The sequence below is a fragment of the Dicentrarchus labrax genome, unplaced genomic scaffold, assembly GCF_905237075.1.
Source record: "Dicentrarchus labrax unplaced genomic scaffold, dlabrax2021, whole genome shotgun sequence".
NCBI lineage: Eukaryota > Metazoa > Chordata > Actinopteri > Moronidae > Dicentrarchus > Dicentrarchus labrax.
Window position 1 is genome coordinate 3,476,641 of NW_026136712.1, and position 19,145 is coordinate 3,495,785.

Sequence of the window (19,145 nt, forward strand, 5' to 3'; positions counted from 1 at the left end):
CACAATACTGCACTTGGTGAATTAAAGGTATTGGTAGAAAAACCTACTTGCATTTTTCAGTCAGCAACAGAACAAATATTACTTACAAAGAAAAAAGACAAAACACTATGTGTACAACTTGCACAATCGCCCCCAGAACGCTAACAGAACAGGATGGAACCACTGAAGCAACATTGAGTAAAGCCTAGGCCTTGCCTTTGGGGTAAGAGTGGCAAATGTCTTGATGTGATCACAAGCTACAAAACCGCCTGATAATGATTTTGAGAGGAATGGGCTGTAAAGAAAAGACCTGTTACATTTTAATCATGTTCAAACCATAATATAAATGGAAAAGTGTATTTTACTACAAGGCTCTCATTGTCCATTTTCTCCTTTTGGTTGTACTGACGGTCTGGTTTCAAAACCAAGTTTGGAAAACTCCACATATCTGTGATCTGATGGCCAGCTGACCAAACGGCCACAAGAAGGCACTGATCCATTACTATCCATCATTCACCCTCCATTGGAATGGATGACTTCCATTCTTCATTAAGCCGACAGTGCGCAAAGTTGCACATGCAGTATGAGTGGGTGTTCAGACCAAAACCGGGCCTGCGTTACTAGAATGCAGTCGGCTTCAGACCATTTCACAACAGCCATTTTGACATGAAATAGTAGGGTAGAAAGAGGTGTTACCATTAATATTAATTAAGATTCTGTGCCATTCAGGTCAAACGGGCGACTGTTATTGTACATTTTGGCACACTTGAAAGGCTCTGCTACACTAAATGGAAAGGCGCCTTAAGTAGCGTAATTTTTGTAGTCTTTTGTAGTCCATTTTGTAGTCTTGTGCCTCAACCAACACTTGCTCACTTTTCATTTGACTATGTTAGACTATGTGGTATGATGGCAGAAATTTTGCGTGGCTTTTGAGTGTGGCTTTTTTGAACCCGTACAAACACAAAGTTGAATGACAGTTCAATTCAAACAATCTGGCCTTATCACCTCGACCATACCAAGATCAGGGACTGACCAACCAGTATTACCAAGACCAACGCCCACAGCTCAGTCCTCTTGCTAAAACAATGTTGTACTATAATGTGTACATGTAGTATATAAATAATATATACTATAATATTTCAGGAGCACCCTGGTGGTCCAGGCCCAGTTTATGTCACTTCCCATCATTTCCTGTTGTTTTTCCACAGTCGACTTACCAATAAAGGCATAAAAAATACATACTGTATATACAGATGGATTCGTCTCTGCTGACTGCTTCTTCCTATTCATTTTCACTTTGTCATTATATGTTTCAAATCCGTGGGCCACTTTTATGAGTCGGAAGTTGAGCGGTACGGCCTGCCCACGCCCAGACATCCTTAAAAGGCAGGAATATTGAACAGCTGGAGTGGATGCAGCATCTGCGTAAGTGAGACATTAACCTCATGCTGGGAGATGGTTTAGCCGCGCTCACCTCAGCCTGTGAGAGCAGGCTGGCCTTGGATCAAATGATGACAGAATCCTTGTCTCTTTATGTCCCTCTTATTACTCCCATCCACAGCTACGCCGAGTATAAAAATGTTCCGAACACTAGCTCCTAACGTTGCATGAGTGTCTCGGTGAATCCATGAGAGAGATTTGATCCGTATTGATTTTCCCTTTTAAATCATCTGACATGGTGTAGCAGGGAGGAAGGATTTAGGTGAATGAGATATAGATTCTTGAGAAGGGTTTTCAAGTCCAAGGTTTCCACTATTTTGTATTCACTGTGGAGATCAACCTTGTGTCTCACTATCACAATGTTTAGCCAAGAATGTGAGTATGATTTTCTTTCTCCTCTCTGTATGTTCCAGGTTCAACTGATCCACTACAACCATGAGCTGTACACAAATTATACAGAAGCTGCTAAAAGCCCCAATGGATTGGTCATTGTGTCTATATTCATGAAGGTAAGTTTCATACATTTACTTAATAACTGTCAATGTATATTCTTTCAGAAGCTATGATGAGACAATGATGTAATAGGTTAAAGCCTGAAAATCTGACACAGTACTAATAACTGTATTGGACAGGAGTTTTCTACATTCTTCTAGACATACTGAATTTGAGTCACCAGCTACAGTGGCTGCACAAGGAACCTGACCTGGTTTAGTCAGTGTTTCGGCATTACACGACAGCTACAGTATACAGTACACAGATGGAAACATGTAGTACAAAACTGAGCAGTACTGAACATGAAGTGTTCAAAGTGTTTCTGTGGCAGCTTTGACATTTACACAAACATTTAGATTATAACCCTTTAAACTGCATTTTTTGTCACAACTCACAACATTCTTTTAAGACAATTCACCAATTATCAAAATGGTGACCAATTTAGTGATTTTTTGAGTTGGAATGAAAATAGACCTTTTCTATATGGATTGGGTCCCGATTTAGCACCAATAGAACTCAGCAAAGGTACTCACTCTTTCTTAAACAAATAACTTTCTTAAAATATATATAACTAATATATATAATTATATTATAATTAAATATTCTTCAACAATAATTTAACAGATACGATTTCAACCAATTCTAGTTGACTTTGCTGAAAACTGCTTCTTCTCTCTTACTAGGCTTGACACCAATATATTACCAATGTATCGGTCTGGCTCCAACTCATTTAAATAGAAATGCACAGATGTCATACAATTACTGCTGGAATCAGTATGACTCTTTCCAGTGAACACTTTCTACAATGCCTTTTGGAGAATTTTACAAATCATAAGGAGATCTTGTCTCATAGATATGGGTATAGCAGGGAAGTGGCTTCTGTGGCTCCAGCCCAGAATGTTTTAGGGTTAGGGTTAAGTTTAGGTAGCTAACATTGTCATAGGAGGTTGTTGTCTTGTGTGTGTTGTGTTTCATTCACCTCAGTGAGCAAGCTAAGTATCTTATGGACATAAGTAGTAGTTTTTAGATAGCAGGAGTAAAAATAGTCATCTTCAACATTTCTTGTGTTCTGGTTTCAGAATGATGAAGGCAGTTGAAGAACAATAAGATACAAAACCAGATGTAGGCTCTACACAGGATGACTCTTCCCATATGATATACATTTTAGGCATTCTATTATCTCCTTGATTTGAAAAAAGTGCACGTAGCTGCCGACCCCGCTACATTTGGATTAAGCCAGCTGCGCCCCGTCAACATTTTCTTCAGTATCAAAAGTATTCTAGCTGATAAATATCTGCATATCAAATTTGGGAAATTAAACCAACAAAAAGGGCTGTGGTGTAGTCCATAGCTACCTGTCTGTCTCCATGGCAACACCACACCTCAGGTTTACATGACCCAAAGTATGAAGGGAAGCACTCAAATCATACTCATTCTACTACTTTATTTATTTTTTGTGCGTGTTCTCTCAATGCCTGCTTCCTGTTTACTCACACAGTCCACGCACTGACCACTCTAAATTGCCCGTAGGTGTCAATGTGACCACAAATGATCATCTGTCTAATACAGATAAGATTTGGTGGAGCTAATTTGTAATGATTACACTAATGAAACAGACGACTAAGGCACACCTCATATTCAGTCAGGGAACTTAGTATACTACTCAAAAGACTCCAAGTCTTTTAGATAACTATATTCTACAGAAAAGTATTCATTTAAATCAGTGGTTCCCAACCTTTCTCCTCAAGGGAACCTTTTTTATAATATGAAATATTTTCTGGAGATTTCATATTGTATTCAATGTATAACGATAACAGTAGAGAACGACTGATAGACTGTACAGTGAACCTAAACAGTGAACACAATAACTACAGGAATTTGGATGAATTTTGAGCAGATTATTTTCTGTGAATATTGCTTGCATGAGATGAGGTTTTTCCTGATTTGTGTATACAATTCTCTCTGTATTATGTTTCTGTTTTTTCTTTTTACAGTCATACATACTTAAAAGGCTTCTATTTGACAAATTCAGATACTTTTATAATGCAGGACAAGGCTGTTTATCAGAGAGTGAAGGCTCTGTGAATATAGCTTGTGTTTAGATCTTAAATAATAATCTTAATCTTAAATTTAAGATAAATAAGTAATAATTAATTTAGTTTTCTTCACCGAAATGAACTATATACTATATGCTGAGAGCCTATTGTGTATATTTTGAAGAAATGACCAGATGTCAGCTTTTACAAGGCTTTTATGACAGAGCTGACCAAATAATAATCAGAAGGGAAAAAGAAAGTTTCAGCCTTGTTGTTTTAAAATTAAATGTTATTTGGTTTTGTCTATCAGATTGGTCACTGCATGTCAAGCCTTTTGAACTGTCAATTTTAATGACATCTCTATGCTAATTGAAGAAGAAGAAGGGCCATTCAATGAAATATAGTTGAGGAACTTCTTGTTGGGGAAACCACCCAAATGGTATAAAAAGTATGCCTGTAAATAAAGGGAGTGTGTAAACCAACTCTTGAAGAGGTAGAGACAAATAATGTCAAATATGGGTGTGATTTAGAGGTGATTTTGTGAGGCTCTCATTTCACAAAGTGTCAGTCCATATTCAACTTAACTGTATCACGGTTGATTCTGCTGTTTTCTGATTTCATGTTCCTTTAAGACATTAAATTGGCTGATTTTCTGTATTTCTATCTAGTAGCCATAATACTGGTTTAAAAGAGAGCTGAATTATCCTGCAGCACGCCGGCCTCAGTGCTCCCACCCCTCCACTCCCCTGCTCCCTCTGTGTCTTTGCCCAAAATCTTCAACTCAAGAACTCACAACTCACAAACAATTAGCAATCCAATTATCCTACGGAGCGAAACGCTGTGCTTCTTGGCTTTGTGTCAGCGGTGGTGGCGGTACTCCCCTGCCTCTTTGTTGTGTATGAGAGGTCTCCATCTTGAATGAGAGGCTCAGAGATCAAAGAGGCAGCCGGCGTCCTCAGCACTGTGCGCGCACAAGCCTGAAAAGTTCAGCTGCTAACTGCTAATTAGCTCCCCAATGTCAATGGGACCATCATTTAGTCTTGAAGAGACTGAGGAAGACGCTGACCTGGGTCAACCCTCCTCAACTGGCCCCCTCTAACCAGCAGGAGAGTGGACCTATGAGAGGGGCTCTGGGCTTTGGAAGGGGAGTGCAGCAGGTGTGGTTGGCATATAGCAAAGGCTGATGAAATGGCCCTGCAGCTCTGCACTGCTATAGGAAAAATGTAGAACGATTTTATTATACTCATGTGTTGGTATTTCAATACCAATTTATTGCATCTTAAAGGTGCCACACATAATATGAACACAACAGAGTAGTGACGTCAGTAGAATTTTCCAGCATCAGTGTTTTTGGGAATTAAAGTCCTGTCCATGTTCAGACAGTTGGAGCACTCCCAAAGCCTGGAACATTGAATTCATCCAGTTAAATCATCAATCAAAGATGATGAGAAACTGTGTTAGAAAACAACTGGTTGTTCTCTTATTTGAATTAGCTAGAGCTCTGATTCAAGCTTCTGGCTGGCATCCTCTCTGTAGCTGCAGCAGGTAAGGCTAATCTCGCCACCGCAGAGCAGTGTTTTTTCCTGAAGGGACCCCTTTTCTATCATTGGCTAAACTGACAACCCCTGACTAAATTTCACATTCTATGTATATTTCATATTATATTCAATGCATAACAATAACTTTAGAGAACAACCGAAAAACTGTACAAAGTGAATACAATAACGGCAGGAAGTTAATATTGATTAAGGATGAGTTTTCCTCATCTTTTAATTCTAATAAAATTCTGTCTGTGTTATGTATTTATTGTCATTTTTAACAAGCATACATAATAGGTTTCTTTTTTGACAGATTCAGTCTTTTCTTCTCCCCCCGACGCTTGCATATTTGTTAATGTAGGATAATGAGCTATAGACCTACTGTGTATATTTTTAAAGTTTTCTTACACCCTTCAAATCAAGAAGGCCTCACATGCCTTTTCATGTTAAAATAATTTAAACTAATGCAGGGTTCCCACTTATCCTGGTAAACCTGGAAATTTAGAGACTGGTTTTCCAGTCGTGGAAACACCAGAAAATTACCAAATATCCTAGAAATAATCTATTATAATCTAATATAAATAATAATAATATAAATAATCTAAATTTGAATCTATATTATATATATATAACAACTATATATATTGATTTCTATATCCATTTTTGCCTTATTTACAGTTTTACAGAAAAGAGAAGAAAAGTTGAGTAAACTTCAAGAGAAGATGAGAAGAGAGTGTGTGAAAATGTTGGGAAGTTTAAATCAATTAGCATATTATTCATATTCATTTATCCTAATTAGCACTAGGGATGCCCCCTAATAGTTGACTTAATCGTTAGGAATGGTGGAAAATTAGTGTGCTTGTAAATGTAGTCTGTGTCCCTCAACACAGAAACACAGGAGTCACCCAGATAAGTTAATGATAATATGTTATGGCAACCAGTTTTGCTTATTACAGCTTAGTTTCAGAGAAAACATATGTTTTCTGTCAGTTTGGCATGGTGGATGGCTCTAAATACTTGCTGAGGGAGTCAGTCATGAGTCAGCTGTGGTGAATTCAGCCCTTAAATGTAGTTTTAAAGTGTCATCTTAAACTCCTATGCATTGTTAGTGCCATACATAGCAGTACTTAAAGCTCAGTGATTGGATATCTCTTAGCCAAATGCTCATCACTTCTGTACACTTTTCGTGTACACAGGCTTGTATCTTACTTTCTGGTACTGTGTTTTGTATTGATAATTCAATTAGTTTTAATTCAATTTGTATGTCCATCCAAGCCAAGGAGAGCACAAGCACATACACTGCCTCTCTGACCTCACGGAACAAGAAATGTCTCCCGTTGCCAAGTTATATCCAAGGTTCATCCTATTTACTGGAGTAGTGAACAATGTTTCCATTGTGTTAGTACCTTATGGGATGGTAATGATTGTTCCAGGTATTAGGAAGGACCTCAGGTGTTACCAGGGAAACAGAGTTGTGGCTTGTAAAAAACTTTAGATTTTGATTGATTGTAAAACACATGAAAATATAAATTAATGATCCTTTTTTCTTCTTTGGCAAGTGACCATGGTATAAGCGGGATAATGCCCTTCGAGGTGTCATTATGAATTAATGGTCCATTAATTCCTGATAATGGACACCTTGTCAAATCTTATCCCTTACATATAGTACTTTCAAGAAGTCTATTTTTTAAAAGGTGCACTACGTAAGCTCTATATATCAACTTTTTAATCAGTCTAAATTCGAAAGTGGAGAGCAGATTTCAGTCACAGCTAGATAAGACCATACATTTGCTCCATTCTCCCAAATTCTAACTGGTGTCATCAGCACTCTGAAGAGGAAAACCTCTCTTCCAAAGTGGTCTTTCCAATTTGTCATCTTCACTTAACTTAACATCCACTAGTTTTTGACGCCACCCCATGTTGTGGGATTTTTGGACCTCATTTAAAAGTAGTAGTAGTACTTGTCAACCTGAAAAGCTGCCCAAAGCTTTAAGATAAACCTCTTCATTATACCAAAAAGGGTTCAGAATCCTTTCCCAGCACTAAGTTGACCCCTTTTTATTAAGCTTTAGATAAATACTCTTGCACAACATTCTTTAAAAGACATTGCAGCAGCAGTGAAGTGTTGAAGTTCAGGGAAGACAATTTTGTTAATCCAAGAGATTAAAAAATCATGCTCACGCAGATGCATTCACCTGCCACCTACTCGCACACCCACCCAACTCCACTTGTTATCTGCTAACATCTCTCCGCTCCCACTGCCTTAAGCGTGTTTCACCAGGTCAGACTCTCCCGTAGTAGCACTGAGCAGACAGGTGGTAATTAGCCACATCATTCTCAGAGCAGAAGCTCGATTTTCTTGCTTTTCAGTGACTCACGCGTTCAAGACCTTGTCAGATTTCCGATCCCATCACTGTGACTCAGATTGCCAGGAAGGGCCCCCATTCTGGGCGTCGAGTCGTGAGGCACCATTAAGGACAGCAGTGGGTGACTGCAGCTATGTGGGGACCTCAGTGGAAGCCAGATATACAATGGAGGGACACCGGGGCAGGCTTTTACTGTGAATGCAAGGCCATTTCATTCACTCATTTGATTGTCCATTGATGTAACAGCAAGAAATATATGAATCTTCAAGATGTGGTTATCTTGTGTCTGATCGACATTCAGCCATGTGGTCCTAAGTATGTACTTTTCTTATGTGCAGACATTTCTGGAATAGAAGAGGCAGATTGCCTGAATCCCCTCAGGTGCTTTTCCAGGAAAATGATGAAAATGAGGGAGACAGGGAGTAGGAAAACTAGAGAGCAGCATGAGTGGCTTGTAAAGTCATAACGTCTGCCTGAAGAGCACAGGGAACAGGTCAAAGACTAAGTAATTTTAGTTGCAGTGAGGGGAGGGGAGGGACAAGCACATCTCTTTTTAATCACTTCGCCCAAAGACATCTCGACAATTAGAGTTGCGAAGTCCAACTAGGGCGAGTGAGCGATAGAAAGAGTGGAGAGGAAGGCAGAGAGGAGGGCGTAGGCGTGGATATGTGGACATGAAGTGTGAGATGCTTCCCTCAGCTATATAGCAAGCATGTCTTGGAGTTGGGAACTGCTGCACACTTCTCAATCTTCAATGAACAATGGAGGGGGTCAAGCAGAGTAATAGTGGAGTCAGGAATTAAAAGTCATTCTACAGATTTTGGGGCCAGTGACTAGAGATTGTTTTTCACTCAGTTCTCTCTGGTCACCAAATCGTCTCGATGGCAGGGTCAAATAAAAAATGTATGCTGTATATTTTACCAAGACCAGAATTTTGTCCATATTGGACGATTCAACACATCACGTTCAGTGCCAACATTAAGCAGTAGTGTGTCCTTTATGTGGCAAGGGAGGTAAGGCCGGAGATATACTTTTCTTTATACGTTTTTATGTACACGTACGCATGCGCTTGATGGCTGCCTCACATCTCTTCTGTTTGGAGTGTTGGTTGTGAACATCATCCATAACACAAACTTGTGGTTAAACAGTGTATATACCTCCAGGCTTAAGAGGATGGATCTCCTGTTAGTTATGTAACCTAAAGTTGAAAGTGAGTCTGACTTGCATTAAATGTTTTTATTACTATTAGTGACCACCATCTTTCCCTAACATTTACATTATGTGTTTGTGTTGCCTAAACCTGATCTTCACGCTAAAGAATAGTTTATTTGCTATAACCACAATGTCTATTATTTCCCCTCCCTAAACCAGAACTTAGTTGCCAAGCACAAGTGTGAGAAATTGTATAAAGTTTTATAAAGTCTCTATGGTCTTTGACAGAGCTCACCGAATCATCATGGTGGCAAGGTTTGACAAGAAATGTCTGCTTTATTTTACCTAACCCAGCATCCGAAGAATTACATCCATATAGGAAAATTCAGCACCTGGAGACCTGTGTCCAATGCCAATGAGGTTGTCAGGAAGTTGATCCAGGGTTGGTTTTACCAGTCCAATGTCCTTGCAGATGCAGATGATTTGCATCAAATATACTTACTTTAATCTTCAAGGTGAAATAAGGCTGCAATTTGATTTGTCTGTCATCAATGACTGTGAATGTTTTTGTTGTTTGTCATTAGCAGCATGTGTTTCCAGGGCAACTAATGGAAAATCTAAACAAATAATAGCTTCAACCAATTACACCCTAGAGCAATATGTATGCTTTTGTCCTGTTAGGCATCTTCCATTGTCACTGCCCCCTTTTCACCAATAAGCTGCACAGTTACTGTAGCTGTGTGCTCTGTTACAGCCTTAGTGTCATAATACCATGCACAGCTGTTGGGAAAAAAAGTCATCTTAATGCTTATCTGCTGTTCTTTCAAGCATCCACTGTTGGGGAAACTGTAAAATCTTGTACAACTGGTTACAAGCTGGCAGAAAATCGTTTGTACGTAAATGAGCCAGATGGCTGATTCGAGGAGTCACCGTAGTGTAACATGAATTCACTTGTTATTTACTCTTCTTTATAAAACACTCCCTCACTGATTAACACCAGTAGTGGATGTATAGGTGTGGCTCAATGATGGGATCAGTGTGCAGGGAGGAGCAGGATCAGGGGCCTAGCAAAGGGTGGAAAACTCGAATGGTTACTGAGATTGGTTCAGGCGTCTCCATGACATTACAGATTTCAGAGGCACACCAATCTGAAAGCCCAAGAGCCCCACTATCATTACCATATCATCAAAGATTAACATAACACATGAAAAGTAACTGAACGTCAAGTTTTTAAAAACACAGATCTCTGTGTTTTTGGGAGTCACAGGAAGCACTTCATCATGTAACTGTTGTCTTTTATAGATTTTGCTATAAAAAGGTGCCAGATGTGGGCAGGGATTGTCACTGGAACCTCTTCTTTTGAGTTTTGCTCCGTCGTCATCGTGTCATCAAGACGGGTGGTGCTTATTTTCCTTCCAGGCAGGGAAGTGCAGTAGAGGTGCGCCCGTAAATGTAGCAAAGTAAAAAGTAGATTACTGGCTCAAAAATAGTAAAGTTTAACAGTAAAACAGTACAGTTTTTAAAAAAAGGCACACAAGTAGTGCTTGTTCATTAAAAAAATTACTTATTTTACTACGTTCCTTGTACTAAGCACCCTGCTATTGAGTCAACTGTATTAGCAAAAAACTGAATTACTATTGTATTGAATTGTTTCTTTATTTATAGGAAAATGCTAAATTAGCAAATATAATGCTTATCAGAATTGCTGTCCTTGTTTTGTCTGTTTTTCTATTTTTTATTTGAGTGTTGTTAGCAATAATATACCATAATATTAAAGACAATAATACCACCATTATGTTTTTACATTAAGTTCTAAGACTGGAAGTGGGGGAAACAGCTAGTCCACAGTTCAAAAATATGCTTACTTACACCTTTAATCACTCATTAATACATTGTATGTTGTTTGAATAACCTGTGCACTCAGAGAAATTGTACACAATGTGTGGTTTTAGGGAGAGTTACTTGCTGGAACTGTTTGGCTAAGCTAACCATGTTCTAGCCCGTAACACACAGCATGAAATTGATGTTCTTCTCATATAACGGTAAGAAAGACAGGCGTATTTCTCAAAACGTTCCTTCCTGTAACATGAAATTAATGTGCAGCTTTTTATGTTACTAATTTTTCTTCTTCCATAGTGGAAGATAACATGTAACGGGGTCACTGGCAATGATCTTGTCACATTCAGATCTGATAGAATAAAACTTGTTTTGATCCATTAAAAAGTCAGGTTAGGACAAGAACACAATGCATTTTCTATTTAAAAAGATGGATTATGTTTTGTCATGGCAGCAGTGTGTGTCTGTGAGCAGTTTTTAATGGTTTCTTGAAAACAGTGGGAGCCTTTGTTTTCCAGAAGGCAAAGCAGCAGTACAATAGAGTGTAGGAGCTTCTCACTGTGCAAAATACATCAGTGGGTTTAGACATTACATGGGCATTAAAGGTGATGGATTAAAAATACACTTGCATTATCCTTTAAAGTACTGAACTGGTGGATTCAATTTTGTTTAATTTTAGATGGGCTGTCAATTCATTACATGATCAATCCCTTTTTTAACCTCACCCTTTTTTTTCTCTCTCTCTTTCTTTCTCTCTTTCAATCCAGATTGCTGAGACATCAAACTCATTCCTGAATCGAATGCTGAACAGAGACACCATCACAAGAATAACATATAAAAGTAAGTGATTCGCTAAGCTTTTCCTCCTTTAGTTAGCCTACTGTTACTAGACCTGTCAAGTTTTCCATTCCCACATAGCAGATTACAGTCTTAATGGTGACAGAAAAGCAGCTTCTCATTTCTAGTCTGCAACATCAGTACCCTCTAGATGTCACTAAGTCTTACACACTGGTGCTTTAGCTAGTCAAAGTATCATCATTATGATTGGAAAATGTAATGCTATTTGGCTGGGGTCGCTGGAGTCCAACAGGACAGAGCCACTAACATTAGCCTAAATTCTTAGTATCCAAGACAGGATCACACACTGTGAGGAAATACTACACCCTCTAGTGCTAGTCGTGAACTTTTTTTTCTTTTTTTTTCTCACCTCACAAATGGCTGTAGTGATTGATCAGGTTACCGCTGTAGATGGTAGACTAGTTAGAAGGATATGCTAATATTTGTAAATTACACTTTTGCTCTTATATTTTTGGATTTGGTTAAAGAAATAGATAAATTAAGGAACTCAAACCCAAACTCTTTATAAGCGCATTGTATATATATATTTATTTATTTAGACAGCTTTATCATGTGGAGAAATCCAACTGACAGGCCAGCTATGCCGAGGTACTGTTGCTAAGCTATCACTGGACAATTGCTGTTCAGAGGAGGGGTTTAGCAAATGGTCAATTGCCCAGCGGTCAAATTGTGTTTTTTATAATGAGCACTTTCCTTTTTTTGATCTCTTAAAGCATCATTATTTCGTTTCATAGTGGTAATTTAAGGGATGGGGATGGTGACATGCGTGCATGGGAGCTCTTGATAGCTGGAGGAGGCTGTTGGTGAGGCTGCAGTCGACAGCTGCTCTCCAGAGGTTTCCCTCTGCCAGACTGTCACTGGAAAGGCAGCATCGGCATGAACATCGCCCAGGGCTAACTGGAAAAAAGAAACAAATAATTGGATTAATGGGGGGAGAGCAGTGAGTGGCTGGATAAACGCACTGACCCCTTGTGGGTGGGAGGGGTCTCAGTGGCACCGGGTGGAGCAGGAGGCTACGGGCAGGGGAGGCTCCTCCGGGTCCAGCTGGAGGAGCTGGAGAGGAGCACTGATTCTGACAGCTGTCAAAACTCCCTCAGATACACTGTATCACACATGCTGACTCACACACACACCACCCCCTCATGCTTATGTTTCCTTAGGCATATACCACTCACAGTCAGTAATGCTGCAGGCACCATGCTTTTTTTTTTTTTAAAGCACATATGTACGCATATGCAAACAAAAAGACACATGCACACCATGCAAAGAGAATTATTTATTTCAACTACAAGATCAAAGATCAGCAACCGAGGCATGCACATGTTGTAGGTGGAATGGCATATAGAGAGGATCAGAGATTTATGGGGATTTTCTCAAATAAATTAATAAATAATCAATTATTCATACTGTTCACAAGAAGCAGTGTTTTAATACTGGTGCGAAGCACAGTTGATTTAGCATTAAAGCTGGTGGTCCACCAGGTTGACCTTATCACAATAGGCAGTCCATTTGTCAACGCTGTCCCAACAGATGACAAGTTATTGAGATTGCGCTACTGGAGTGTGAAGAGGAAGGAGGAAGAGAGTTGCAGTCTGTCTAATTAACGTCCTGACAGTGTAGACAGTTTGGATAAAAGAGGTTTTGTGCTGCAACACCAACATCCTGTCATTCACAGAACAGTAAATGATACGCAAAATAAGAAGTGAGAAATATTTGTTATGACAGATGAGCGCAGTGCTTGATGAGCAGTGAGGGGGGGCAGCCTGTTTTTGGTGACCAGACCCAGTGTGTGATGAGGGAGTTGGCAACAAAATGTGTGTGTGTGTGTGTGTGTGTGTGTGTGTGTGTGTGTGTGTGTGAGAGAGAGAGAGAGAAATCAGTCTCTATTTGCTACACAGTATGAGTGTGTAGAGTGTACACATTAGTAAGAATTTCTTCATGTATTGCGTCACAAAATTTGATGGTACAAAACTAGCCATAAAACTGCATCACGTATTATTTGACTACAAATAATTGCATCAAGTTTTGAGCTTTGCTGAACCTTTTGAATCTTTCTTATTTGAAGCAGGATCTCAGGGCTCCTGCATCATTCAGACAGTGCTTCTCACAAAAACACAGACCTTTATCTCTGCTTTCTTTTTGGTTGCTTAACACCAGGAATGTGTCGCAAAAATAGACATTGTGTAGGAAGCGCCAGGTAATAGTAAGCTGCTTTGATTAGATTTGCTAATGTCACATACACATACACAGACATTAGTCTCAGCCGATACACATAAAAAACACAGCGATGTCAACCTAGCCCTACGCTGTAGTTCCAATATGATTTAATAGCCACCTTGCCAGTGACCCAAAGCTACTTTTCCACTAAACTTTTGCCATATTGGCTACTTGGTGGTTGTTAATTCTAGACACATTGTTGTAACAATACTTTTTTCACAAGAAAAATCATCTTAACTCAAAGTCCTCTCAAAACAGCTTTAACTGTTATTTTATATGACAATGTATCAAATGAAAGTGTGACAATGTGAAAGGTGTTGATTGTAGTGATGAACCTACAGAGAATTATCACCTGAATTGACAGCTTCCTTTCTCTTAAATTGAGTTTAGCTTAAGTTAGTGATTTATATAGTGGCTCATTATTTAGCTCTCTGGTCCACAACTTTTGAGAAAAAGCTGCAAAAACCTACTGTACCTGCTCAGCAGACAGACAGTGGAACATTTGGCAGCTAAAGAGCCAGGTATTTCCTTCAGGAGTTGGTAGAGAGCAAAGGTCCACTGTGTAACATGTAGGAGGCTCTATTGTCAGAAATGGAATATAATATTCATAAGTATGTTTTCATTAGTGTATAATCATCTGAATAAAGGCATTGTTAGGTTTTCATTACATTAGAATGAGCCGTTTTTATCTACAGACACCGTCTTCCGTGGAGTCCACCATGTTGAACCACTGTGTTTCTACAGTAGCCGAGAACAGAAAAACCAAACACTGGCTGTAGATAGGGACTTTTGGCAAGTTTCACAACCACCCTAGTTTCTCCTTCCTCCTTCCAGCCCATTCTCATTCCCAGGTCAGTCAATATATAAGTGAGCAGTGTTCAGTTTGTTGCAATCTGCAAATGCACTGCTACATGTCACTAAATCCTACACACTGGTTTAAATTCACCAGTTGGCCAGAACACCAAATGAATGATAATGTTGCTGGATAACTGCTGTATGTTTGCTTATGTGTTCACCATATTAACTTAACCGCCCAAAAAGATCAGTTAGTGCAGGTTTGCAATTCAACTACCTTCAGCCACCATCATCAGTAAAATGCACCCAAAGTATAAAAAGTAGAGCCCCTTATAGAGTGTATAGTTATACCAACTTTCAGTGGACTCACTAACACATGTTGTAATTGCTGAATCAAGTTACTGAATCTGAGCTGATTTAAGTTGATGTTTACAGGAAAAAAAATAAAAAAAATGGACCTTTCTCTAATTGCTTAATTGTTGTGATATACAGACATTTCGTAGAATGTGAGCCGGCAGTACAGTGTCCTTTGATGAAACTTTTTTTGTTTTCGTTGTCTGCTTTTCTTTCTACAGACGATGCGTATCTACTGACCGGCCTGAACATAGAGGAGATATACCCAGAGACCAGTAGTTTTATCACATATGATGGATCGATGACCATCCCTCCATGCTTTGAAACAGCCACATGGATCCTGATGAACAAGCCTGTGTACCTCACACGCATGCAGGTGAGCCTCAGCCGCCAAACCATGCCTGAAACACAACTCCCAAAATGCACTGGGGATTGTCTGTCTCAGCCAAGGATTTTCTCTCTATTGTTCTGGCCGTGAAACTTGTCAGCCCAGCACCGAGGCTTTTTTACTCCAAAACTTTCTCAGCTCTTCCTTTGGTTAATCCTCCATACAATCCTGCCTGAAAAATGGATTAAAATGCCTGGCTCACATTTTCATGATGCTTTGGCTGACTTTTCCTCAATGACTTCTTTTCTCTCTCTCTCTCTCTCTCTCTCTCTCTCTCTCTCTCTCTCTCTCTCTCCGTCTCTGTCTTCATCTAAGATGCACTCCTTGCGGCTGCTGAGCCAGAACCAGCCGTCTCAGATCTTCCTGAGCATGAGTGACAATGTTCGCCCGGTCCAGCCGCTCAACAACCGCTGCATCCGCACCAATATCAACTTCAGCATGCAGGGCAAAGACTGCCCCAACAACAGGGCTCAGAAGCTGCAGTACCGAGGTAGGAACGATTACTTCATTATTTTTAAATAAATGCTGCCATGTTATCTCTCCCTCCCCCTTCTCATTTCTTTTTTTTGGTTCATATTCATTTATATTCCATAAACAAATTATATCTTGAATCTAAAGCATGTTAGAGCTTAATAAAAAATGTCATTTCGCTTGCAAACAGCTGTTTTACCCAGCTGAAAACAGTAGTAGCTGAAAGCACTGAGCACCAACCTTTGCAGCTGGCTACCTGGCTACCTCTATCTTTCATAAGAAAAACTACATCAGCCTGTACACATAACGGTGATTATCCATAGACTGTACTTCATATTATTACATATTATTAATTTAGACTCTCCTAATAACATTTTACAGCCTTTCGTCAGGCTCCGTAGGACCAGCCTGGAGGTTTGTTTAAAACCAGTCAGCTTGTGTTTCTTACTGTACCCCATCAGACTTCTTTAGCGGTGTTAGCCTGTATCCAGATCTTAGACATTAACATTACTAATAGTACCCAAGTTGGAATAAACCAGACTAAAACTTTAAAATGCACTGCAGACGAAGGTCTGACCTCAATTCTCTTTAGCAGTGTTAATTTTCTAAACTCAAAGCTGTACGGGTCCCTGAAGCTAATATCCTTTTGCATTCAGCACTGTTTACATCCTGCAAACTTCTGACAAGCAACTGACAAGATATCATTTTTGGTCAGTAAGCGTGATAAATTATTACTCACCAAACTCTGCTCCAGGGCTCCTGAATGCCCCTGAAGTAATTTGTTTTAGATACGACATCCACATAAATTCCAGGGGATTATTGCTTGATCTATGCTCACCATTATAATTAATAAACTTAATATCAAATTTGAGTGCTGACCTGGGACTGATGGTTGGTAAAATGTAGAGTGCAGATTGATGTGCTAAAGAGAAGAGAAAACAGGCAGAAGAAAGTCAGATGGCCGTACAGTGAGAACACCTGTTTGGCTCTGACTGACAGATCTGGTGGTTGGAAGGCTGAAAACCTGCTTGTCACAGATCACTGCAACCTGGGAGGTGTTGCTGCAGTCTGCCATCTCTCCTCTGTTTCAGCCAATATATCGGGGCAACTGCTGCACAGAATGTCGAATTTTACCCCTGAAGTGTAAATACGTTAACCCCCCCTTCTATTCATTGTATTGTTTTACTCAGGACTTACTGTACTGTGGCCGACACACACCGTGATTGTCTGTCTGTCTGCGTCTCTCTCTCATTTCTTCTCTGTTATGCTCTGTTCGACCCCCTCCCCTTTAAAAGATGAAATTCTTATTCCGTGCAGCAGTTGTGGGTGGATTTCAACCCTCCCCACCCACCTCAGAGCCTCCTGATCGCCAAACAAACGCACCCGCCAGGGACCCTCGGAGAGCAAACACACAGGAAGGCAGACCTGCCTATTTAATTGTTCAGAGATTTAAAGACCTTCAAGATGAAGAGGGGAGTGGGAGGGGGGGTCTCATTAAAAGGGAAAATACGTCTCCTTGGTGATTTGTGTAAGGTCAACCTTAAGAGTGGGAGACGCATTCCTCCCCTCCCCAGAGAGGTGATCATCGGCGTAACTGAATAGGAAATCAGGAATCTTTGTGAGCTAATCGTGTTCACTCTTTTTATTGTCAGAATATAGAATTCTGATAAGAGACTTCAATAAAGTTCTACTCATAACAGCAAAGACACATTAAAAAAAAAATCAAATTACAATGTTTACTCGTGTTCTTTGCACCTCCTCGTTTGGGGTACAATTTTCTGCTAAGGCTGCCACTCAAAACATAATGGCACCAATTCACCCATTCACATGAGTACCATTCCTTTTAAATTGTATTTTATCACTAAAGATGAAATATGGGTTGGGGGGGTTGTGTGAATGATGCCAGAGAATAGTTGAACTGTGGAGAGTGCTACATATATAAATCAGTATTCTCACTCCTGTCCTTCTCCTCTCTTCCAGTGAACGAGTGGTTGCTAAAGTAGCCTCCCTTGGATGAGCATGGAGATGAGTGTCAGAGATGGAGAGCGGGACGAGGCAGGAGGGGGCAGGAGGAGGGAGAGATTTGAAACCCGGGCTTAAGGCTGCATCTCATCTAAGGTTTATTTCATGGCATTGTATAAAGACAAAACAACACCGGAACTCTGCATTGCAGGCAAAGAGATTCTTTTCATACATCGAGAACAGTTTGAACCTTCGATCTAACACATGCTAACAAGCCCTTTCCCCTACTGTACAACTATATCTATACGGACATTTTGATACTTTTTTGGGAGAAAAACCAAAAAAAGACACTTTGAAACAAACTAAAAAAAATAATAAAGCGTGGAAGCATTTATTTGATAGCCTCCCAACCAATAGGACAACGTTGGGACTTTAAAGCCTTTGTACATAAAAATTGTTGCTATCAGTGGGGAAATCCAAGGACTAAGTCACTGCCCCCATCCCACCGGTCAAGACGAAGTGGTCAACAAACACTCACACGGACGTTACATCACAGTCACCAACAAGGCATGCGATCAGCAAAAACCAACCGAGAGGGAGCACAGCCTTACCTTGTCATTTTACAAAACTAGTCATGTCATGGGAGACAAATATTTACAGGCTTTCTTAGAGCCTCAGAGCAACCAGTGTCTTGGCCTCGTTTGTACATATTATAATTATCAATACTGCAGAAAAATGAATATGTAAAGAAAAGTAATGAATTAACATTCAAAAGATATATTAAGAGGATTTAAAAAAAAAAAAAAGAAACAGTTGAAAATTTTAAAAAGCTTGGCGCACTTTGAAGTCTGGAGCAGCTCTCAGACGGAGCTGATGCCTTTTTTTCTGTTTTATTGTTTACAATGGTCATACACTGTGTTTGAGTAATGTTATCAGCCCAATAAATGTGTCTGGAAAGTTCACTTTTGGAAAATGCTTCACTATATGAGGATCTGACTTATTGTACCTGTACCTGTTTTGTACTGTTCCATATTAAATGTGTTGATATGTCAATATTCCTCCTCAGAGGCATGCTCAATAACACCGGCATCACCGAGAACACGTTGCTTTTAGATTACGAGCAGATATCAGGGTAGTGTTTGCTTGACGGAGCCTCTAAAAGAATGCCATGGGATTGTCTCCTGCTGAAACAGATGCAGTGTTACAGTCTGGCTTTCTTTCCGTTGTTTGCATGATACAGCCGAAGCCTATCAGCCGGGCG

General features: G+C 39.8%; 1 protein-coding gene across 1 annotated transcript in view; it reads left to right on the forward strand.

Annotated features, from left to right (window-relative positions):
- The window catches only part of ca10a (carbonic anhydrase Xa), a 222,516-nt gene extending 203,579 nt beyond the window's left edge, over positions 1–18,937 (forward strand). The window contains exons 6-10 of the mRNA XM_051416835.1: positions 1,833–1,928; positions 11,607–11,679; positions 15,285–15,439; positions 15,767–15,941; positions 17,903–18,937. Coding sequence (XP_051272795.1) covers positions 1,833–1,928; positions 11,607–11,679; positions 15,285–15,439; positions 15,767–15,941; positions 17,903–17,925 — 522 coding nt within the window. The 3' untranslated portion in view covers positions 17,926–18,937. The remainder of the gene's footprint in view (positions 1–1,832; positions 1,929–11,606; positions 11,680–15,284; positions 15,440–15,766; positions 15,942–17,902) is intronic.
- The last annotated feature ends 208 nt before the right edge of the window (positions 18,938–19,145 follow it).